General features: G+C 39.2%; 1 protein-coding gene across 2 annotated transcripts in view; it reads right to left on the bottom strand.

Annotated features, from left to right (window-relative positions):
• Nucleotides 1-24,035, bottom strand: part of LOC135253745 (tyrosine-protein kinase Fyn-like) — a 33,049-nt gene extending 9,014 nt beyond the window's left edge. Inside the window, exons 1-3 of one of the 2 annotated variants that reach the window (XM_064333437.1) lie at nucleotides 23,854-24,035; nucleotides 8,068-8,212; nucleotides 1,067-1,322 (exon numbers count right to left, since the gene is read on the bottom strand). In XM_064333437.1, the coding sequence (XP_064189507.1) occupies nucleotides 1,067-1,313 (247 nt within the window). In that variant the 5' untranslated portion in view covers nucleotides 1,314-1,322; nucleotides 8,068-8,212; nucleotides 23,854-24,035. The remainder of the gene's footprint in view (nucleotides 1-1,066; nucleotides 1,323-8,067; nucleotides 8,213-23,853) is intronic. The other variant, XM_064333429.1, reaches the window with a different exon arrangement.
• Between the last annotated feature and the right edge of the window lie 1,877 nt (nucleotides 24,036-25,912).

The following is a 25,912-nucleotide window of genomic DNA, read 5'->3' as shown; positions in this document are numbered from 1 at the left end:
TAACAAAGACAAAAGAAAGCAAAACAGAGCGTCAACTTTTCAGTTCCTCGCTGGCCAGATTTTCACCTGACTTGTTCCTCCCGGCCCCGAACTGTGGAGGGCAGCACACCTTTAAGCACCAAGGCTGATAAGCTAATGCAACCCAGGTGTGTGTGCTCTTTCCACCAGCCGGCACAGCTGAGACCAAACCGCCTCTCTGGCTGACCAAATGCCACAGTAAGGTTCTAGTGCTATTCATGTAGCCAAGATATCTATGCTCCTTAAACAATGAACTAGAAAATAAATAGTATTAAGCATGCTAAGCAAAATACCTATGAGGTAAAGACAATATGTGAATGAACTTCCTGTGCTCTTCCACTCATTTCCTGGGGATCATGCCTTTTATTAATCAGAAATATTTTGTGATCAGCTTTTTTTGTTTTACTTTAGTTTCCCATCAATGTTGTTGAGCAACTTACACAATACATTCAGCAACAATCCCTCCATTTGCCAACCTGACAGTCCCACTTCCTCTTCAACACAGACATTTCATGACAAAATGAGACATTTCAGAGATAGCAACTACCTTTGGCAAGTTTATTCAACCAAAGTTGGCAGGTTTCAAAGGTAGACAAAGGAAATTTTGTAAAAGATTTTTAAAGTCCTAAAAGTTAGTCCTAACTTCTACTTGGATATGATATGAAGTCACTATTCTTTTACATTACACTTACATTACATTTAAGATGATCAAGTAAAATTGTAACTGAGTGTATTATTTTTATTATTACTATTATTTAATGTACTTTTTAGAGAATAGCACTGTATGCTATTTTAGACACTGATGGTGAGAGGGAACGAAATAACAAAGATCTCAACTGGTTGTCATGGAAGTGTGGTGCGATCAGCGATTTCCTTTCAGTGCCTCAATAAAGCAGGGAGGATTTCCTGGACCCAGTGCCCCCTCTCTTCCTAAACAAAGTGCCAGTCCCTCAGTCCAACGTGTCCCTCAGTCCAACGTGGACAGGGGGCGGGGATGGGCCAATTTGGGGACGCGGGGTTGGAAGGCCATAAGGGTCGCGACCCTTACCCGTTCCGCCGCGAGACCTCAGGGTCCCGGTGCGGGAGGACGAGTTCACCCCGCCGAAGACGGCCACCCCCTGGCTGACCGGCGCGTGGAAGTTGTTGAAATTGGGGATGGCGGTGACCCCGAAGCTGGGGTAGTGCTGCGGGGTCGGGTCAGCCCCATAGCGGTACCCTGAGTTCTGGGCGATGCTGGTGTCTCTGTCGTCCGTGAGTTTCGCTACCTCTTTGTCCTTACATTGTACACAGCCCATTATCTATCTCTGCAGGGAGAGAAGGAGAGAGAGGAAAACAAATACATGCTGTGAGACAGAGGAGAGAGAGGGAAAAATGATGCAATCATAACGAGGAAAGGTAACAATTAGGTCAAGACTTTATGGATTTATGCTGCTCACATATACTCATAATAGGATTCATTTTCACTGAATCATCTTCAGGGATCCCTCCCAAATAAATGTATTCATAAACTCCTAGCGGTGCGTGTTATGGAAAGTCTGATGCCGATATCAATTACTGATATTTGTCTGGTCATACTGGCTGATGCTGATGCCAATGCCTCCCCTGCTTTACATTACAGAACAAATGCAAACTGCAGCCAAGTATCCACATTCATGGAAGAAGTAGATGAGGAAAGACATAAAAAAATGTAACAAATTTTAGTTATTTAACAAAATATCTCTTCTTTACTTTATTATTAAGCAGAGACCTGGAGACCAACATTCTCTCTATAGCTTCACTTGCGAGTGTGGCTTGTCTAAAGAGGTTTAGATGACTATGGCTACATTTTGGGCTTTTTGCTTCACCTACACCATAGGTGCATCAAGTACATGGCTGCTCTGGCAAGTGTATGTTTATTTATCATATCGGCCATAATCTTAGCATTAAGCTCAAACCCATAAATTTGTTTTAAGCTATTATTGGCCAATAAAGAGACAACCCCGATATTAGCCTACTACACATTCAAATAAAATATTATCTAATGGCACTGGTTGCTTTGCAGGCGGCAGAGAGGTATACACCATACAAAAAAAACAAGCTACTCATACATGCATGTCAATACACAGTTACTACAGAGGATTACCCTGAAAAATAAGATCATACTGCCCATTTACTTTGGTGTCAAAAAAAGTTTTTGAAAATGTATATTCGCAAAAAAGGCAATTGTAGATACATACTCCCTGTGTAAAGAGGAACAGACCATTTTCTTTCAGCATTGATGCACCGGTACTGTTAGCATAGGTCACGGAAATGAGTGTTGTTAACAGAAAAGATGATGAATATCGGAGACCGAATTCCACATGACAAACAGCTGACTTGTACCTAACCCTAATTTCCGTTTTGCAAAACTTCCTAACCAAGGGCTGAGTATCTGCTCAAGTAAATGGACTGAAAGCAGCACCGACAGACAGAATGAAGGACTATTTTGACTCTGATTCTGAAGGGGGAGTTGAGGGCAGATCTAAGGGATGGCAGTCTTCTGGCCCCCCGAAACAGGCCCTTTTCTTCCACGCACTTCTTGGCACTGGAAGGAGCTTGTCAAACGTTTCTCAAGAAGATTAGGGAACAGTCATCCGAGGCCCATGCAGAGGGGAAGGAATTTCACCCCCGATGACCACCCCCACCCACTCAATTCATCATCAACTATAGAAAAAAAAATCATGAAAATAGGAAAGCCCCTTTCTCTGATTATCAACAGCCTGACGCAAGATGACCTTGTACACTTTAGACAATGGCCGCCCGCACCTTCAGGATAAGCCCCGAATCTCTTAAATGATCTTGTGACTGACCACCTCCCCAAGCTTCCTGCCTGACACACTCAGTAAAAACATGCAATGATTAAAAGTATGCATAGAAAATTAGGCACCCTTAAACTACAAAACTTTCCACTTTAATTGGTCTGGTTGCATCAAGTCAATTAAAGTGAACTGAATAATATGAGAAAGAAAACTGCAATGGATCTTCTCTGTCTTATTCGACAGAGGGGGGGACTTGAGGGGAACTAGTAGAACTTCAGTTATTCCCACACAACAAAAGTCAAAAGTTTTTAACAAAAGTTGGTATCACCAAACCCCACCTCTGTTTTACTCCTGCCTGCTCTAATACATTACAGATTACTTGATATAAGAAAATTACTAGCTGTATATTTACAAAGTCTCTGACATGAGGGCATCATTATGGGGAGTGTAGGTACAGTATTTCTGATGATACATTCATTTTTTAATAAAAAATTGACGTTAAATGCCTGCACCATTAGTTGTTCGTTTTTCATACAGTAAAGCACTGTTTATTTAATACCCCTACCTACCACCAATAGACGTCACACCTATAAACAAGTACTATTAACAAGTAACTTGTAGAGGCCAATTACTTGTATCTTTTGGGTGAGTCTGACTAGCCTCTTTTCCTGGGGTTACTATAGAATCTCTGCATGTTAAATCCTACCTGGAAAACAAAGCACTTACCATTTTTGGCCAATAGGGTGGCATGCTCTGTAAAGCAGTTGCTCTTGAGACGTGCCCCACAGACTGAAATTCTTATTGTAGCTTTGCTGACTGCGGTCAGCATAACTGACTGTAGCACTGCTACAGTAGGGCACAGTTGGCAGGATTTTCCCCAGCTTATCACTCAAGTGGTCAACCGATTGCCTTCGGAGTGAGGCATGGTCTTCTTGGCTACCGGTGCTTTGGAGGAGGCACATACTGTTCTGTGCCCTGCCAATCTGACAGGATTAGCTATTATTGTTCACGGGGGCATTTTAAAATGGATGGAATATTCTGCCGCATCACAATTCTGCGACAAGAACAAACTGTGAAGACAAAACGTTGTGTCCCGTCTTTCTCGCATCACCCTGATGAAGGCTTACAGCTAGAACATGGTGGTTTCTTAAGATGCTTTAACAATAGAGACATTCTTCACTTTCATTTCTCTCCAAAAATTGGCTGAAATAATTTCTTCCTCAAAAAATATTTTGCCTACAAAAAAAGGAAGAGATCTGTGGTGTCCTTTCCCCAGAAGAATATAAGAACTGGATACCTGTTCATGGAGTCCTTTAAATCCACAGAATAATATAACAGATGGATACCTGCCTATGGTTTCCATTAAATCCACCGAACAATATGACAAATGGATGACCCCCCACACTTGGAGCAAACAACGTTTCGGGTGGCTGATTTGCGGACATTCGTCTCTTCCCTTGATCATTTAGCTGGAGAAAGCGAGCAGGTGGGGGACAGGGGGACGGAAAGACGAGCGCCATGGAAACAGTGAGAGCCGTGGAGACGACGCTCGTTTCCCAGGGAGCCGTGCTGGATTTGCGGACGTTCGCCCCCTTCTGGAAAGCTTTCCCCGTGGCCACCATAAAAGTAAGATGACAATTCATGAAGATCAGTGAAAATGCACAGAGATGAGAATTTTTAACAGAGTGACGCCCCACAATGCGATGGCCACATGCTCTGCCACCAGATATCATGAAAGACCACTATTTCCAAGAAATTCCCATCAAAACCAAAACAAAACACAAAAATACACCAGTCTACAATCTTCTCACTGTAATTGTTGGTTTAACAGCTCTAGGTCCTCCCCTCATTCTCTTTCAGTCTTTCTACTAAGCACTCATGACAAAAATACACCAGTGAAACGGTATAGCAGATAGCCAGACACCCTGCACAGAAACAACCACTCACTTTGCTGTTCTTGCACATCATAATTACAGGATTCAGGAAGACAAGCTTGTAGCATATTCTTTTCTTTCTCGCAAGTTATACACAGAATAAATTAAAGTAACAAGTAGAGATACTTAACAAGCACACTACACTGCACCTCTACAATGACAGGGTTTCCGCCAGTGTATTGCAAGCCCGGCGGCCTGCCGGGCCTAAGATGACCCCCCTGTCGGGCCTAAGGGAATCATCAGGGAATTAATTTTTTTTAATTAAAAAAAAAATGTATTTTTAAGATGTTTTTTAACTACAGTTACAGTGGGATAGCTCGGTTCAAAAGCTCACTAGCGACATCTGTTGGTTAAAACGTGAACGCACTGTAGGAAAGCAGGTCTGAGATCAGTGTTCTTTACCCTCATTGTGCATAGAGTGACATTCAACACTTGGCGCTTCCAACTAACACAAGCTAACGTTACCTAGCAAGCCACCATTTCTTATTTAGTAACTAACCTTGTTACAAACTGCGTTATCACTTCATCTCGTCAGTAAGTACATTCTTTTTATATTAACTTAAGCAGTGTGTAGGTAACGTTAAAATAGTAGCATGAATGTAACGTTCGATATATTGTAACATTACATGACTTATTCATTGCCATCAAAATAACAACTTCACTTGTTTATTAAGAACGTTAGCTTGATGACATTGCACGACAACGTTGTTATAAAATTTTTCCCAACCGTGAAAACTGCCTGACTTGTTTACATTTTGGACAGATGTGTCTACATAGTAAATCCATCGTTGTTTCCATTGCAGCACTTTCGACACAAGTAATATCGTAAAAATCCTAAAATTTCTTCTTATGGTGAAGATTGCTTGACCGGCAACCGTAAAAATGTGTTAACACAGCGGCAAAATTAGGCTATATCTAGAAATACCATCTTTGGGGAAAAAACGCTACGGTTAAGGGTCAGGCACTCTTCACGATAAGAAGAAATTTCTGGATTTTTTCGATATTGCTTGTGTTTAAAGTGCTGCGACGGAAACAACGATTGATTGACTGAGGAGCCACATCTGTCCAAAATGTAAACAAGTCAGCCAATTTTCACAGTTCGGCAAAATCTTCTGACAACGTGGTCATGTAGCTAACTTAGCTAGCTAGCCAAACAGTCAGTAACACAGATACTTATTTTGTGCCATTTAGGGATAATGTCAAGGAGGAAAGGTAGCCTACTGTAAAAGCCAAAAAACCTTAGACAGTTTTTTAAATGTTTAAATGTGCCCAGCATTCCAATGCTTGTTGTAAGATTCAGTAGCCAATCAGGACTTGAATACAAGTTTTTTGTAGAGTGCAAATACCTTGATATTATTTATTTTAATTTCTTTTGTTGTTGTTAAAATGTGCCCAGCATTCCCAGGCTGTAAGAATCAGTAGCTAATCAGGACTTTTTTCAAGTTTTTTGTATAGTGCAAAACCTTTGATATTATTTATTTAAATTAAATTAAATTTAATTTCTTTTGTTGTTCCTGAAATCACAGCATTCCAAGACTACATTGTTGGAAGATTCTTCGTAAGACTCTGCTATGCTGTAAATAGTTGTTGATTTTTTTAAATGTGTGTTGAATAAATGACTCATTTACAACAACATTCACATTACGTAGTCATATTTTCAAATCTCCAGTCAGCTTTTAGCACTGACTTAATGTAGGGCCCTATGGGATCTGTGTTATTAGCTTTTTAAAATTCTCAATTCTGCGATTCTGTTACCATAGAAACTCAATGCTGCCATCAGTCTATCGCTGACCCGCGCTGGCCCCCATCAAAAATGACATTTGGCTGCCGGCCCGCGCCGGGCCGCTGGGCCCTGTCAAAAGATACTTGCCACCGGGCCTAACAACTTTTCTGGGGGAAACCCTGAATGAGTGTACTCGATAGAACTGGGCAATATACTGCAACAATGTGGTGTATTGCCTTTCTTTTAATCTTTTTCTCTTTAATTGAATTGGATGCAGTCACTAATCGGATGCAGTCAATAAACAACCATGCTTCAGAGGCTGCGTGAAACACTTCCGGCAAAAACGTAACCAATCAGCGTTAAAACCTTGCAGCTTCAATGTGATTGAGAAAAACACATCACATGACCTGTACGACCTTCATGCTGATTGGCAGTCTTAACAGTGGATTCTTTTTTTCCCCTCTACATAAGAATTTCATACAGCCTCTTTAGTTTGGTTGTTTACTACCGCTTCAGGTATATATAGGTATATATATATATATATATTTTTTTTTAATGATGAAAAAAATGGTAATACACGTGGTGGCAATTCAATAATTATCTTTGCGGTATATCGCCCAGCCCTAGTAGGAGTCAATGAGAGGACTCGACGCAGCCTTCAACCAAATCACAAGAAAAAGCCCGATTGTCTGCTATTTGTGAACAAAGAAAGACGAGCAGCTGGAACCAGTAATTAGTGTTCTTACTGTTCTTCTGCAAACCAACAGCAGGGGACAATTCCACCCTCAAAAGACAACAAAACAAGACAACGAAAATCTACAAAGCAGAACTAAAATCCCCGAAAGCATGCAGTTTTCATGATAATTTTCGAGGCACCATTTCAAAAACAGTCATTGCTGTGCTTTGTTCTGCTTTCTTCCACAAAATAAGCAAAAAAAGAACAAAAAAAAAACAGAAAAAAAGACAGGGCAGACACTTGCATGGGTGACCTACTTATGACAGCTGTTAATCATTCATGGTGCAGACGAAACCTATTGAAGATACACTACAAATTAAAAATAAATGTGTACTTAAAACGACATTCACTGCTGCAGCCCTCGTTATCGAGAAATGACTCACTAAATGGTAAAGTGGCTGAGGTATTTCCCATTTAAATTTGTCAGGTCAAAGCTGAGGACTGCAACTCTCAGGACCAGATTTGGGAACGAGGACAAGATGGGAGGAGGGTTCGTCAAAGGACATGCATCGTGCTGCCTTACTCGTTCCCTTGGCAGACAATCTTGCATGCGATTTTGCATACTGTCAAATTCACAGCTGGACATGTTCTGATGCAATTGAGGTCAAATTGGATTAGTAAGAGTAATACCTCAGTCAACGGGCCAAAAACAGCACCATGCCCTGGATTTGAACCTGGAGGTTTCTATGTTCTTCTCATCATCTTCCCCCAAGTAATGATATACCGCCAGAATTTCGACCCATGTCCTCATTTTTATGACAGAATCGCCGAAAAACAAAGTCAAGTTGTACGGGTAACCCCTGACAGATGTGCGCTGCTTTCATCTCATTTCCTTTAGCACAGGCCACAGGTGACCAGACAGGAATGTCCAGGTGTCACCTTGCAGAGAACATCCCATAGACGTCTCCTACAGGAACCCCCTGTCCTGTGCGTGTTCGCACATGCGCGAGGCCATCTGGGTGTCTCCTACCTTGAGGCAACGTGAGGACAATGCGAGTGAGAGGGGCGGAGGCAGTGTGATCCTCTGTAAAATGAGTCAGAGGAGAACGGGATTCAGAGGGTGAGGAGATCTTTTGGCAGTGTCCATTTCCACGATGCGTTTTCTGAAACTTTTAAGTGAGTTAATGGTAACAGAGAGTTAAGAAGCACCGCTAACTTACACAATATATTACGTACGCCCAACTGAGACCTGCACCCTGCGCCTCTCCACTACGGTGCCTGACTTTGTTACCTGGGTGGTTGAGTTGGAGCTGTAAGGTGGTGCTGGGTTAGCCTGCTAGGTTAGCCCTGGGGAGCAGTTCCTTGAAAGTGACAGTCAGCTCTTCCCACATTCATTGTGCCTCTCACTCAGCAGCTCACAAGTGTTGGAGCTCTAATTTTGCTGGAGCGGAGTAAACATTTGAGGGAGTGACTCACTGGCGAGGAGACAGGGAAAGAAGGCTGCATGTGTAGCTGCATGACGACAGTGTGTTTACGCTGTCTCATCCTCACAACACACATCAAACAGTCAAACTGGCATGACACATAACACCAGTTCATTCAGGTCCACGAGAAAGCCAGCAAGAAGGACAAAGTCTAAACCTGAGAGGAGAATAACTGGTGAGAAAAAACCTGCTTGTCATTGTGACATCTGAATGTTCTAGAAAGTGCTCCAAATTTCTGTTCTGCAGGTGAAAAGCAAGCCTCACTCAAATTGACACATAGTTCTGAGGCCATATGCATAAAGCTTCACAAAGAGAAAACCTACCCTTACGTGAGTGAAAAAAAAAGAACTGTGGAAATTGCTTTTACTCACAGTAGACTGAGAGCTATGCTGAAATATTCTTTAGCACTTAAAGAACTCTTGTCAAGAACTGAAGAGACATGCTATCTTTTTTTAAAGAAGCCAGAATAGTACCTTTTATGAAAGATGGTCTATTCTTCTTAGACAGTGCAGTTACTTATAAATAAAACTACTGCTCCTACTCCTACTACTATTCCTACTACTACTACTAATGAGTCACACTTAAGAATTGCTGATTTATTGCTGAAAGTTACTTTGAGCAGGTTTATAACATGCTCTAATGTACTATAACTATGTATTATTATGTATATCTGAATGTAGCTATACATATTCTAGTCTTAAAAGCTCTTTAACATGATTATCAAAATTACGTTAAACATACAGCCCCTGGTCTCTCATTCTGAACAGAAATCCAACTGCAAACAGACACATCAGAGAAACAGGCCTACATGTGTTTGATAAATGCAAACAGATGCGGTCAGTATAATGTGCCAGAACAGATTACCACAGCAGTTGCATTTAATGTAATTTGAGGACGGTGATAATACAGCCAGCATTTATGACGTCTTGTTTGGTCTTAAAATTACACAAACGGTTTAGTGGGCAGATGCATTAAAAAAAGGAGAGATATCTATAACTTTTAAGAGATGGCCAAATCAAAACCATGAACACACGACACACATTTGTTTATGGCTTTGTTCAAAGTTCAATTTTCAATTTGGTAAATTTTCAGTTGAATTCATAAAGGGTGATTGACTTGGCCAGTCAAGAGCATTCAATTTTTTGGCCACGAAAAAAACTCCAGGTGAAGTGCTGTCCAATGAGTTCTGAGGCATTTGGTTGGATTTGAGGACATAAGATGTTAAGATGTTTCTGTACACTTAAAGGGGTAAAAAATACACGAAATCACGTTTTAGTTCTAAAGCAGAGTATCGGTCCCAATGTGATACATCATGTTAGTCCTACTGTTAAAAAAACCAAAATCTAATTAAGCCCTGCCATCACATTTTGTGGAAAAAGAGCCATGCACTGACACCCAAAGGTGAAAATCGTTGTTTTGCCTGGAGCACAGCCGACATCAGTGATGCAGAAGTACGGACGAACCTGCTTGTGCGTAAGCAAGTCAACGCCCCATCTCCGCCCCTATTCTTGATTGATGGATAAGTACTATGTATTCAAACCAATCTGATACAACTGCTAAAATTATCCTGCTCTTTACAAACCAACTTCGGCCGAGTTGTGACAGCCTGTACAGTGATTTTTTTCTATTTTGATCAACTTAGTATGGGAGTATTATAGTCTCAAAAATAAATGAATAAATGTAACTGATCCACAAATGAATGCAGCTGATCAACAAATAAATGCAATTGATCCACAAATAAATGCAGCAGATTCACAAATAATTGCAGCTGATCCAGAAATAAATGCAGCAGATTCATAAATAATTGCAGCTGATCCACAAATAAATTCAACTGATCCGTGAATAAATGTAGCCGATCCACAAATAAATGTAGCTGGTTCACATTTGTGCATTGCCTGGCGTTTGTATTTATTTGTGAATTTTGAGACAATCCGAGCAGCACAATTTGAAAAATGTACTTCTTATGCATTGTCTATGATGATGCATTGTTTTACTGCTTCAGCTGCAATTAAAAAAAAAAATGTTACTTCCAAGATATGCATATACTTCTATTACCATTTAGTTAATTGATGGTTTTAATCATTTACTTTAAAAGGAGCTAGTATCCATTTTTCATTATTATTTGGCGGGATTTGTCTTCACTTTCTAACCCTCTCAGTGATTCTTTTCTCTCCTCCCAACTGCATTCAATCTCTCTTCCAATCTCCCTCTTTCCTTCTGGCTGTGGGTAATATAGCCCTTATTAACTGTGTTTATCTCTAATGCTCTCCTCCTTTTGTCTGGAAGCAAAAATCTATTGTCTCACCCATTTCTTTTTTCTCTTTCTCTCTCCTGTGTCTTCTTTCTAGTAGGAGGCAACGTTTCCTTTCCCTCTACCTTTTCTTTGAAGTTGTATTGCTACTGTTTGATGTAAGATTTCATTATCTTTCATTATTGGCTTGTGTACATGTCCATCATCCTCAACAATTATTATTTATGATGTGAGGTGATTTGCCCTGCCCACTAAGTGTTACCTGTAATTGCCATTCCATCATAACGCCAGTGTCTCACTCCTCAGAGGGAATAAAGCCTTGAGTTCTGTACTCAAATGAATAGGAAGACTACAAGTTCACAGTGGTGCCTCCATATTTGAAAAGAACAAAGTTTTATCGAGGGCCTACTGGGTTTCTGGTTGTCACACTGAATTACGAGGGGTGGGGGAAAAGAGATCATTTACAAAAAAATGATGATTTTATCTACAATACTCCAGAGCCAAATCATTTAGTCAACGGAAAATCACAGATGTTCGCTTAAATGAACAGTCTATCTAATCCAATTAAATGTGCCATAGCTGTGTAATGCCCAACAGGCTGATCCAAACTGTCTTGTTCCAGATTAATTTGACTTGTTATGCATGGATTTGGCATAGCACCATGGTAACAAGAAAACATTTAGCATACATACACTGACCGTTCAAAAGTTTGGAATCACAGAGAAATTTCTGAAAGAAACATATACTTTTATTCACCAAGGTAGCATTAATTTGATTCAAAAATACAGCCAAGAAATTGATAATGTTACAAATTACTATAACTGTTTGAAATAACTGTTTTTCTTTTTTTATTCAGTCTTTGATTGCAAAGTCCCATTTTCTGCAGCCATTACTCCAGTGTATTGACACCTGTGTTACCTTATACTTAAACACTCATGCAAATGTGCTAATTTGGTACCAGAGACTCAAATTATATTAAGCGCAGCTGAAAACATTTGTGCTGTTTAATTAAGCTAAAGATACCTTTCTTTTTCGATTGCTACAGTATCTAGTACACTGCTATACTTCAATTTTGGGTAAAAAAAAAAAAAGAAACAGCTATTGGGTAAACAAAAAGAAACAGCTTTCTCTAGAAACTCATCAGTCAGTTGTTCTTTTGAGAGACGACGGCTATTCCATATGTGAGACGGTGAAGAGAGGAGACGACAAGACATTTTATGAGCTTCTTCAAGGTCTTTTTTCGAAACCAAGTTGGACTTGTAAGCATGTCACTAAAATGGACAGAAAGACTGTGAGCAACAGATGGACTGCCCCCTGAATTTTCTGGTAAGAATGTGTGGTGAAGCAGTGGTTAGGGATTACAGGTTTGAATCCTGGCTGGAGGTACTGTAGAGCATGGTAATTAACCTCAACTGAACCTTGTAGGTTTGCAGCTAGATGAATAACTGGTATGAGTAAACAATATGCATAATACAGAGATCCAGAATAAGGGTCGATCAAGCATATAGGTACTGTAGATAATATCTCCAACAATCAAGAATGAACATAGAGAGGCTGTCACTATGGAGGATATAACAAGGCTGCAGAGCTCCATGAGCAGGTGGAATAGCAATTCAAAATGGGACGATAGGAGGAAATTCCTGCCAAAGATTAAAAACAGGAACATGCACCCTCTCTAAAGGCTAATAGGAATTACATGTAGGACTGACTATTGATAGGCAGACAGTTGTCTCAGAAAATCGCCCATTTTTTCACACAAGGTTGTCAAAAAATGATGTTGGTCAGAAACGTTTTCTCCAATCACACACATGATTTTAGTCAGCTGCTGGCAACCAATCACGTGACTAATTATGACAATTGTAATTTATCTGAGCTTTTTTAAAAAGACTTTCAAGATTTATTCTGAAATTGTTAAACCACATACTGTAAAGACATGAGTAAGAGTGAATTTCAACAGCACCTGAATTTCCCAAAATAAGTTTTTATTTATGAGGAGAAAGAACTCATATTCTCCCTGCACATTCACAACATACTCAGGAAAGGACACATCCATTTAATTTGTTCTAGCAGGGCTGGTTGAATAAATGGTGGCCAACAGGGACTCCCAGTGCCAGTCCTGGCTCCATAGGGGGTGTCAAATCCATGTGCAAAACCCTTCCATAATAAATCACAACTGCAGTAGCTTATAATAACAATGATAATTTTACCATTTGCAATACAAGCCACAAAAATCAAAAATATTACCCATTCAACTGTTAACACGACCAAAGCAAAAAAAACAAAAACATTCTGCATCTTTTGTGAGTACATAATACATGCCCTGTATGGTATTTTGGGAAGAAGCACTGCTTTAATTGCAGGTTTGCAGAGGGGCCAAGTGAGTCTTTGGGGAAAAGCCGAAATCCAGAACAAAATAACTAGGCCGCCTTATTTGAGTAAAACAAACTATGTTTTTCAGTAAACTCAGCAGCAACTGAACTTGTTGAATACATATACAAGAGAATACTTAGGAAATGGTATTTTCTTTATAAATTTTACAGCTTGTGATCTCTGAGGTTGGAAGGCATTTTGTCAGTGCAACAGCTTGTTTTTGTAAATAACTAGTTCCCTGCAACGCTGATGTTACACTTGAATCTTCCATTTCTGTCAGTCACTCTCTGTATGTTCTCCACACATAAATAAATAACAAATAAAAAAAACATTTCCAAACTTTCCAGCCCATGTTCCACCATCACACACTTCGCCAAGGTTCCCAGGAGATCTTGGTCTAGCCATGGACCACCAACTAGGTTCTGGTTCATCCACAATCATTAGTTCAGAAAAAGGACAGGAGCTGCGGGGTACGCAATACATCAGCACTAACAGTCTTAGGTAGCTATAACGGTAAGACTTTTGACCCCAATCTTAATTTACTACTGTTATGTAGAACATTACAGAAGCTGTAGTTTGCTGTAACAATAACCCCCACACCTCCACAACACATTATATTTACATAATAACACACAAGAATATAAAAGTGATAGGGATCTTAACTAACCAGAAATACCGAATACAGATTTCCCTCTGTTGAAGAGAAAGAGCTGATACACCAGAGACTGCAGGAGTAGTTTTGTGTAACCCCCGGCTGTCTCCAGCAGCCTGCCTGCCATTGACTCCTTCCTGTGATTCGCTCCAATAACTGCTTGTGTTTTTGCTGCTGAGGTTTTCTAGCCAATATTTCCTCCTCGTGCGCTAATGTCAGTGAGGGGGCATGCATCAGTTGGGTTGAGCTTCAGGGCCCACTGTATCCCACTGAAAGGGTGTGTGGACACCTCCCCTGTCAGCCTGCAGCAGTGGCTTTCATGGAAGCAAACTTCCCACACAAGACTCCGTGCATAAGCAAACCTATTTGTGCCCTCTAAGTGTGGAAGGAAAACAGGGCAGAGAGGATGAGCCTATTGGATATTTATTTACCACTTCTAACTGCCTACCATGCGTATTCTATATCTAGAGCTTAATCAAATTGGTCAGTCTACTTTCAAGTACAATGACTCAGGGTCTGGGACCAGGATATGCACGTGGTCATATTTCATTCTAAATATAAATAACCGCATTCATATCCTGTCATTTACAAGAAAAGATACTGGTGTTGGATCCATTGGGCATTCTGAGAAAAGGGTGTGTTGACCTTCTGGCAACCATGAATTAGTCCCGTCAGAGGTTCCCAGCCCTAGTTCCGGAGAGAGCCACAGGGCCCGATGGTTTTTTCATACCTTGAAATTGGCAACCAGCTGAAACACTGGCTCTGCAGAATCAGAACTGGGGATCCCTGGTCTCTGTTATAGACCACTTTGTTGACCAGTGAATTGACCCTGAAAAGTCGGTTACACTAATGTTAATTCAACTGAGACGACTGCTTAAAGCTTTAGCAAAGTGCAAGCAGCACAATAGGAGTAGGAAGTTCATGGTTGAGTAGTTGGTACGTCGAGCTTAAAAGGAAGAACTGGAATATAAATAATGAAGATTCTGTTGAAAATTAAAAGTAGCACAGCAAACTAATCAGACAAAAATACACTAATTGTGTGTTTGTTTACTTTGTTGTCCTGTGCAGCAGATGACATCACAAAGGCAAGGACCCATCAATAACAGCGACGTCAACAAAAACATTCAATGAACAAAGCTGCAAAATGGGAAGACTCAAGCACTGTCAGTGGTTTGTGATACATCACTGCTAAGGTTCCACTGGAATAGCACAGTATCAAAGCAACATAATGCGTGACACTAAACACAGCCAACAGATTTGTGAGATTAAATATGAATGACTTTCTTCAGAGGAACACCACACGAACACACAGTTTGTTTACCTCAAAGCATCAACACGACATCCACAAAATCTTAGCTAGGGGAAACATTTCATGAATAAATCACAGGACCTCTTCTCACAACGAAATGACAATCAATGTGCCCTGTAACTTCAGAGGAGCAGAGAGCATGCAGTTACTAAGGATGTCCTGGTTTTCCAATTTATGGAAAAATGTCTAATTCCATTGTAGTTGGAAAATGTTTTAACTGCATAGTTCAAGTAATGATTTTATGTAAAATGTAGTAACTTCAATTCCTTCCCAGAGTAGGGATCTGTTGCAAATCCTAATGTAAAAACTGCCCATAATGGAATCTGCCTATAAAGTAATAAAAATGTTGAGCACGACGTAATAGTTTAAAAAAAAAAATGTATATTGTAATAACTTATTACATTACATGCAAAACGTTAGTCAACCTCATGACTGTCCAGGGCAAAGATTGGCCACTTGTGCTCTACATTACAAGCAGAAAGTTATTGTAATGAGCTCAACATTATTACATTATAGGCAGATTATAACAGTTATTATATTATGAGTTGCTACATGATTCCCATGTGTTCACAGAATTCTAAACATAGACTTACCAGTACCTTACAAGGCACATAACTATAACACTAACTAAAACATTTGCATTAGCTCGCAAATTTAATATATTATATATGCCTACCAAGTCTAAACCTTAAATGCACACGCAAGTTGTCACGCAGAAACAATGATATCAGGCTGTCCCACAGACTGTGTGCCAGGACTGTATTCTTGCGACATCAAGACTAAACTTGAGGGGGAAAAAATTAAATAAAATAATAATAATAATAAGTTTGATAATAAGTGATCAAATATGATTTACTGCTCAAAAATAAAACTCAACATCTGGTGGTTATTAAACAACATAGTGACTAACGTTACAGAGAACAAGAAGGAACTGCACCAAGAACAGAGCTAGAATCAGTATTCCGTTTTGCCAATATAGAAGTTGCGTTAGTGTTCTTTATCTCAGATCTGCCATGCTGATCATACGTCAGCTGTGTGGGATGACATTGCTGATATAAATTGAGAAACTGGATATTTTCTATAGGGTATTTTCAAGAGGACATATTGTCTGTGCCAATAGTTGGGCTATTAAAACCCTTTGCAACAGTTCAGGAGGATTAACCAGCTACAATATAATAGTATAAATATAGGGGTAATGTTTGCATTATTTATTAAAATACCTGGCTAGCTAAGTAGTTAATCAGCCATCACACCAGCCAAGCCAGTGATCTTTGGTATGCTGTTTGTCATGTGCAGGTTAACCCCCACCCCTCCACGAATAATACATATTTTCCAGCAGGTAACCCTAGATAAAAGTAAATGTGCAAATTTTGTTAAATCAATAGGGTGCAACACCTTCATAAAGTTATACTACAAAGATACAGACACATAAGCAAGCTACAGTGGCATTATGGATTTTGTCAGGGGATCAGGCAGGAGTTTTGAGATCTGGGCTTATTTTCAGACGCTTATAAAATGCTTACTGTACTTTTGGAGGCACTGTTTGAGAAGGAATTAGGCTTCTCTTCCTGGTTCCCTGTGTCAGCAGAAGACCCCAAATAGCACATTTTGCATCCTTTCAGATTCAAGCTGAGCTAAGCGTTAAACTTTCATTCATCTGTGAGAAAGCATTTCATTTAATTATGCGGTACGTACATCACGGTTGAAGGACCCATCGCATTTTGTTCTCCCGACAGTTCAATCACACTAAGAGGGATATTTTGGGGGGAGATTTCAAATGTACATGGTGTTCAGGTGAAAAAAGTTAGGAAATCTATTGTTAAGTGACACAGTTAATCCGCCCCGTGCGATAATATCCGGCAGGTATTTTGCACAGTTCCTGTTTCAACTGAGTCACTATCTTCTGTTAAAAAAGGCACAAATAAGGCTGGTTCTGAGGGGCACAGAAGGGACTTTAGTTAGATAATTTTGGCACTGATATCAGAAATTATTTTTTATATAGAGAGATGTGAAGGTGTGGAACAGTGAGTCAGGTCACGTAATAGAGGCAGAAACTACGAAATGTGTAAGTTCACACTGGATTCTCTCTAGTGAGTAGGCAAATGACTAGCCAAGATGGACTGAACTTGCTATCAAATATTCTAATATTTTGTGCAGTAAAGGAAATGCCAGGAAAGATATCCGGTTGGGCCCTTAGGCACACATTCATAAAAAGATCTCTTAAAGGTGACAATGACCTGCAGTGGGTGTGGCATGTCTGACCAAAAACTGTACCCAAGTTTCCACTTCTACATACTTTGAGATTAATTATATAAAAACTGAGCTGGTGTGATTGATAAATGTATGAAAAATTATATTTGCTGTATATCATTTACCTAACTTTGACTGAAAAGTGTAGATCCTTCACATTTGAAATGTCATACTGATTTTTTTTTTTTTAAATCTCACATTGAAATTGAGATGTGAGATAAAATGAAATTCTTCTTGTGTGATACATTCACACTTGAAACTTTTCCATAAAAGGTGAAGATAGACCCTTCTGTTCATTACTATTGTGAAGACTCAATAAAAATTTGGTACCAGCCTAACAGGACACTAATGTTAGCTCCTACCCATCAACCCTCTCAACTGTCATATCAAATATTCAAAGTCTATGCAAATTTTCAACGTCCTTATAATGTTGAGTCATTGCACTTACACATACAGTTTTGCAATCTGTCTAACTTGGATTGAAATACTTCCAAAATGTATAGGGTACAAAATATGGCGAGAATCACCTTGCTCCACATTATATAACTATTCTTCTGGCACTTCTTCATTGGATTCTTGTGTTTTTGGCTGCTGGTCTTGAAGTTTTTTGCAACAAGTAACACACATTGCTTGTCCAATAAGAAAACTGCGGGAAAAAAATGCTAAAGACTTTAAATTCCTATAAAACAGAACACCTGAGCTTCATCTTTAAGTTGGACAGAAAATGCATAGTGCAGATAAATTTAGAAATGGCTGGGCATAAGCAAAGATTTTTTTTCTCTGATCCATTCAGTATACACAAAAAAGTAGCTCAATGTTTGAGATGAATCCTTGCAAAGTACCCCTCAATCCCAGTGAGATTAAGCTATTGTTTTTATTATTTATAATTTTCAATATAAGTAGAGTCTCAAAGTAGAGGTGGGTAGACCAAAAGTAGAGCGAAAATTGACACTTTTTCCAAGATTTTCTGAATTACAATTGTTTTTTTCTCTCTCTCAAAAGTATATCAATGATCATTACTCCAAGGTTATACCATGGGTGTCAAATATTAGAAAGATCTGAGGTCAAGACTGAGAAGGACCCATTTTACCCCAGAATTACCAATATGTGTTCTTTATTTCCTCTCTCGTTTAAGCTTTTGGCATATAACAAAAGCAACTTGGATACAAATCCCTGCGCCTTTAAATGACAATTGGTAGGAAGTTGTAAACCCTGAATATGTATTATCATTGAGCAGTTCTAGGCTGTAGTAGAACTGCAAGGCGACACAATAGTTTAACTGAGGATTCCAGTGCGTAGCCAAGCCAAAAAGGTGAACACTTATTTTTCTCATTTTCCATCCAATTAAGTAACCACCTTCAGACACCATGAACATTTTGAGTCCATGGGGGAAGGCTGGAATATTGTATAACACAGTCCTGTCAAAACTAATATAATAAGTTAAAAAGTCACTTAAGGCTGTTCCACTTGAGAATAAACTGAAGGAAAAGTGCCTGTTTACAGGCATGCCATGTACTTGTAAGACTGGCTTAGAACTGCTTTTGATAGATATTGCATTTGCCATAGCCAAGGAGACACTTGTTGAAATGGCTAATTATTCTTAAAATCTTAAAAACAAATTTAAAGCTTTAAATTATTTATGTGTTAAATTAAACTTGAGAACAGAGCTATCATTCCCAAAAACAAGCCTCTGGCATATGTAAGTATGGTAGACAAGCTTTGGAACAGTTCTCCTTTTTCAGATACACTGCCAATATTGGGCAATCATCAAAACCAGTGGAAACTGTGACAGTGGGAAAAAAGACAGTGAGCTCTTGTATGTGTGAGGTCTACTGTATTTCCCCCCTTGTAATACAGGGGGAAAATGATACAACTTTCACAGAATTCATGCAATGCATGATGCTGATCCACCTTTATAATGACCAATGCTGGTCCACCTTCATAATAGCTTCTCTGAGGCAGTATGTAATGTAACAGTGACCTATGCTTAGTGGGAAGACACATGTCGTAGCTGGCCATGGCCATGGCTGGCCAAGATGGCCAAATCAATTGCCACTTTTCTTGGGTTGAGGTTTTATTTAAATCACAACATTAGCTAAATGCAAAACAACAATAACTGCTAATCTCCCAAAAACCAACAAAATAAATAAATAAATAATAAAATCCAAGGACTAAACAGAAGAAAGTGAGGTCAAAAAAGTAAAATATAACTGTTGATTTTGCACTTGCTTTTGGAATATCTTTATTGCAGTGATCGAATGGTGAACAAACCATGATTTGGCGTTTCAAATAAAATCGATAAATTGTACATAAAATCAACATGTGGGAGTCTGAAATAATGTAGCCTACTACATGCTCGGTTGACACTTGCTACAAACACATGCCTGGCTAATCTCATAATGTTCAAATGAAACTTTGCAATTCATACTATTTTTCATTGTACTCTGATGTTTTTCCATGTTTTATTTACAAAGGGATCCTTTCCTCTCAGGAACAAGAAGATAATGGTTACACCATTCAAATGTTTTTTTGTGAAATTTTCTCTGTGGAGCTCATTGCTCAGAAATACTCTACATAAGGAGATGTAGCTAAAAGAACAAATCCTTTAAAAAAACGGAAAAGTATGTTATGCCCTCAGATACTGGTACGGGGGGAGATGCACACTAATCAGTCGCGTTAGCTGCTCCGAAACAGTTGCAAATCAAAAACTGTGAGCTGAAACAGGTACATCAAAGACAATAGATTCAACAAGATCTTTTCAGAGGCCACTTTCATCACGCTCCATACAGAAATAGGCTCCCTCTACTCATTCACTGGTTGTGTTTCTGTAGAGCCAGGTCTACCTTGATGCCGAAGAAATGCTTTCTCATGCACCATGAGGAAAAACGGCAGGCATGCTGGCACTCTTGTCTTTCCATCCTCCTATGGTGCAAACCTCTCACAGATATGGGCATGTGAAGAGAACTGGATCTGCTCTCCTCAAGCAGTTTTTTCCAGAAACACTATGTCACAATCTGGATGTAACCTAGTTTTTTTTAGAGCACACCCTGATGATTCATGGTATGAAGAACACAAAGAAAGCCTGCTTGCTGGTTTCTTCTGATTTGTGCTTGTGTGACATGTTTTAGCAACCACTTTTAGAAGCCATCCAATTAATTCAGTACCTGATCTCCCCAAGTTCCATAATGATATTAATGTGGCATTACACACATTGTTTCTGCATGTATCATCTACACAGGTAAATTCTCTATTCTCTCTCACTCAGAACATTAAATATGCAAACTTTTTCATATGTATTCATGTTGCTGTAATTATTACTCTAATTATCAGTGATTTAGACTAATTTGTTTTCTTGATTTGGCTCTGTACTCCACAGTATTATATTTGTTATCAAACAATTCACATGTGGGTAAAGTACACATTCTCAGCTTTCATTTAAAGGTTTTTTTTCATTTATATTCTTTGGCATCACCATGTAGAAATTACAGAATTTTTATACGTAGCCCCCCATTTTAGGGCATCATAATGTTTAAGACATTAAGTTTTCTCTTCAGCATATGAAGTGCATGTTCAATTGGATTCAGAACAGGTGAATGACTAGGCCAGCCAATTCTTTTCCAGTTTATCACCTTAAAAACTCCTATGTTGCTTTAGCAGTATGTCTGAGATCATTGTCTTGCTGTAGGATTAAGCAGCATCCAATAAGTTTGGAGGCATTTGCTTGAACTTGAGTGGACACTGAGAATTAGTTCTGTTGCTGTTGTCAGCAGTAACATCATCAATGAAGACAAATGACCAGCCATACCTGTGGCAGCCATACATGTCCAAACCATAGCATCCCCCATCATGTTTCACAGATAAGGGGGGTGGGGGGTGCTTTGGATCTTAGGTAGTTTCTTTTAGCCTCCACACTTTGCTCTTTCACTACCTCTCTGATACAAGTTAAACTTAGGTCGCATATGTTCACAAGACCTTTTTCCAGAACTCTGCAGGCTCTTTTAGGCACTTCTTAGCAAACTGTAACCTGGCCATATTGTTTTTGTGGGAAACTCATGGTTTAAATCTTGCAGTTTAGCCTCTGTAGTTCTGTTTGTGAAGTCTTCTGCGGATAGTAGTCACTGCCTGCCTCCTGAAACACATTTCAGATCTGTCGGACTGGTATTTGGCGGCTTTTCTTCATTACGGTGAGAATTCTTCAGTCATCAGTAGCAGAGGTCGTCCTTGGCCTACCAGGCCCTTTGCGATTACTGAGCTCACTAGTGCTCTCTTTCTTCTTAATGATGTTCCAAACAGTTGATTTTGATAAGCCTAATGTTTGGCCTGTCTCTGTTTTTCATTATTTTTCAGCCTCAAAATGGCTTCCTTGACTTTCACTGGCACAACTCGTCCTCATGTTGACAAACATAGCAGACTCCAAAGACAATCAAAAACCTAGAATCAGGACTAGATACTAAATGCCCTCTTATGCCTGCACTAAGGAAGCATCTGAATACATATAACTAATCAATAACACATGTAAAGCCATTTGTTCCAAACATTGTGGTGCCCTGAAATGAAGGGACTATGTATAAAACGTGCTGTATTTTCTACATGGTAAAACCAAACTGTATAGAACTTCACATTAATAAAAGCTGAAACTTGTTGGATTAGAAATCTAAAATTGAGTACAGAGCCAAATCAAGCAAAAAATATGTATGCCCCAAACATTCTGGAGCTCACTGTATATGAATAAAAGTATCAATTAAAGTATATGAATACTAAATATACATGAACACTACATACATTGCACATTTAACATTATCTTTCTTATATTGTTTGGTAAAACAATGTGCCATTTCTTCCCCCTACTTTTTGAGTATGACTTGTCAGGTTTGTGTACATTTTAATTCAAGCAGGCACAAAATAAATATATCAATGGTCTTCTAACAGGGGCCACATGAAGAGGACCGTACTCAAAACAGATTATGCTTGCTTGTCAGCAAATGGATACAATGTGTTTAATCATAAACTAAAACAGATACTTCTCTGGATCATCCAATGTTTCACACAGAAACAGAAGCATTGAAAAGCATGTTTCTAACTTGAAAAGCATGTTTCAGTAGAGAACATAACCCATCTCAAAAGATAAAGAAAAAATAAAACCACACCATGAGATAATGTTTCTTACAAATCTGTTGTATTAAATGAATATGAATGCAGTCTCTTCTGAAAAATAAATGTTATGAGGTGGGTGTCAACTTCTACAATCTTAAAATTTGCAGAACTGAGAGGAAAAACTGGGCCACATTTCAGGAAACTGGTAAACGTTTAAGTTAACAATTTGGATAGGCCTTTCATTAGGCGTAGACCTATATATTTATATTTATAGTTTTCGTAAAGGTCGCCTCACTTAACCCCCATAACTCACATCCAGTTTTACACTTTTTGTGCAGATGAGGCTACAAATTGCGTTGCAATTTGGAACTTGTTAACCTATGTTCTGTACTCTGGAGTCAATTTACAGTTGAAAGTGTGTAATCGTTTTCGTTTTTTCAGTTCTCTCTTGTTTTTGTTTTTTTTTTTTTGGGGGGGGGGGGGGGAGAAGAGGTGCGCAGGATTGCCTTTTTACAAACTAATAGCTCCGTTTTTGAACAAAGTACACTGCATTGTATGAATTCGAGACGACAGCAGAGTCAAAACCAAATTCTATTTTCAAACTGCAGCGGACTTGCAGCTTGTTACAATACTAACAATACTGTCTTGAATTGACCATGTCGGAGACAAAGCAAAACAGAACGCGTGGAAATCAGGAGTTACAATAGAAAAATATACACGAACGTGACTTTCCTTACATGAATTAATTCGTTGTTGGCAAGGTTACTGGGACTACAGCGACGAATCAATTTAATGGTTTTTGCTTAATGGGCTAGCTGAACTGGAATCCTGGTAGTCGTGGATTGCTGCATTTGCCGACGAAGCACATTGATTCGTCTGCGAATGAATAGGTAGACTACAAATTTCGACTAAACCTTTCTAGATTGAAAGGCGGGTGGGTAATAACAAACTAGTCTAACAGTCAATGCGTTTGTATTGATCTACGATTCATTAAACCACAACCGCAATAAGCCCGTGTTTTAAAATCACAGCAGTGGATCACCCCGCAGCGTCCTCGGGATAGCCGCTGGCTAACTAGCTAGCCACTCTTTTTACTTCATTTCACGGCACATGTTTGTCTACAAATCTGTTATTAGTTGTGGAAAATAGACACTGAATTTCACTGAAATGCACGCAATCTCTTATACTGACTTGGAACGAAATCCAAATTAAATTAACAAAATAGCAAGCTAATTCAATAATATAAAAAATATAGTCCTAATAAACCGAGATGCAGCGCTGTACCCATGCATTAGTGAAAAAAAACCTTCCTTACCTGAATCGGAGCCTTCTAATACATTATGTATTTTGATGTACAGACGAATGCATCGATAATATTTATGTTTTGTTGAATATTTCAGCGATACAGAGTATCAATATTGTAGGGGTACTCCTCTCTAGCCCCTGCCGCTAAGCGTAACAGATGATGGCGTAGACGCTGCGGACCACTACGAAAGCAACGAGGACCAGAGATGTAATAGACAATATCCGCAGCCAATCAGGGACAATACCGATTTAATGTACTCCAATGGATTGACTGCATTTTTGTCATCGAATGTCGGTGAATGATTTGTAAACATGTTAGGTGGTGTCTTCGATGTAGCCTATAACCAGGTATAGTGATATGTGTTCTGTTTTTTTGTACATGTGTACACACCTATGCTTCTATTACGAGTGTGGTAGCCTATGTGCGATGAAAGCGGGCAGCAGAAGCATCCATTGTCAGACTATGGCTAAATTACGCATTTACGACAGGACTCTGGAGCAATAAGCGCGCTATTTATGCGTCTAATGTGCGCTTGGTATTCAATATCGCCTATGTTTACCATCTGCAAAGCTATGTATTGCTTTTCAGAATCGGGAAATTGGAAATCTTTTGTCTACGCTTTAAATCAGCTAACCCGAGGCTGTTTTACAGAATCCATCCACCCACGTATCTGCAGTGTTGATGGCGCCAGGGGTGGCAAAGCAGCCAACCTATTGTTTCTGTAATAATAATCCTTATGAACTGCTATGACTTCTAGACAGTAGGCATACCATGCAAATGTACAATGCTTTGCAGGCAAGTAGTGATTGTTGGGATTTTGGAACAATATGTGGCACAAGTTGGCTATGCGGTGGCACTATAACAGCCAATGAATTTTGAAAGGTAAGTCTTGGAATTTTGTTAGTAATGTAAATAATAATTTATGAAGGACAAGTAAATACAAACGAATACAATGAAAAACCTTATAACATTTATTTAACCAGAGAGGTTGATTATGCACAAATTTCTTTTCACAATGAGAGCCTGGCAAGAGTCAGATTACCCCTTGCAGTCTAAACTCTAAGGGACTGGTGTAGACTATTTGAGCGCCAACAACTGAACTCTTATTATTCCTAGATTTGCATACCTTGATTCAGTTATTTAGGATGTGTCCTCAGAACAAAATGGTGATTTTCTGACTGGTGCAAGTTTCTTTGGTTGTTTTTTATTTAATTGCTGTTATTAAAAATTTGTCTTAAAACCTCCCTTTTGTGTTGTGTGCTCATTATTTTTCATGTATTTCAGTTTACCACCAAGGGATCAATGAAGCGTCTATTTCCAACAACATATCACGCAATCATCCGGTTAATTGCAGAAATAATTTCAGTTGATGATTCAATTCTCAATCAGGAACAAAATAAGCTATGTTTATTTCCATTGACTTTTATCACTTTGGACTTACTGCATTGTATTATGCAATGCGACAAGCAGTTAAAATGTTCACCAAGAAAAGTAGTTTGAGCTTCTCTGTGCCTTAATTAAATGTTTTTTTTTAAGTTTTTTTTTTTTTAACTTGTTCTAGTTTATTATAGTTTTTTGTGAATTCTGCCTGACTTTCAAACCACAGTATGAGGTCATGATTCATGCCATGTTGTGGAACAAGACAACTAATTCTTCAAACCATGAATGACTTACAACAATGTAATTTAGTCAGTGGGTAGCACTGTCGCCTCACAGCGATAGTTCTGGGTTCAAATCCAACCTGGGTCTGTGTGGGTTATCTCTGGGTACTCCGGGTTTCCTCCCACAGTCCAAAGACATGCAGGTAGGCTGTAAATTGCCTGTAGGATTGAGTGCATGAGTGAATGGTGTGTGTGCCCTGCGATGGATTGGCAGCCTGTCCGGTGTGCATTCCTGCCTCTCACCCAAAGTATGCTGAGATAGGCTCCAGCACCCCCATACTATATCATTCTGTTGAAGTGGACTACTCACACGTAAAGGATAGAGCATTACATTTTTATTACCTGTCAAAAATTATACCAACTCTGAATATTTTCAGTAATGTAAATGTGATTATATATAATTGGGT

Source organism: Anguilla rostrata, chromosome 1 (assembly GCF_018555375.3).
Source record: "Anguilla rostrata isolate EN2019 chromosome 1, ASM1855537v3, whole genome shotgun sequence".
Taxonomy (NCBI): Eukaryota; Metazoa; Chordata; class Actinopteri; order Anguilliformes; family Anguillidae; genus Anguilla; species Anguilla rostrata.
The sequence above is the reverse complement of the archived record's forward strand: the minus strand, read 5'-3'. Positions and strand labels throughout refer to the sequence as shown.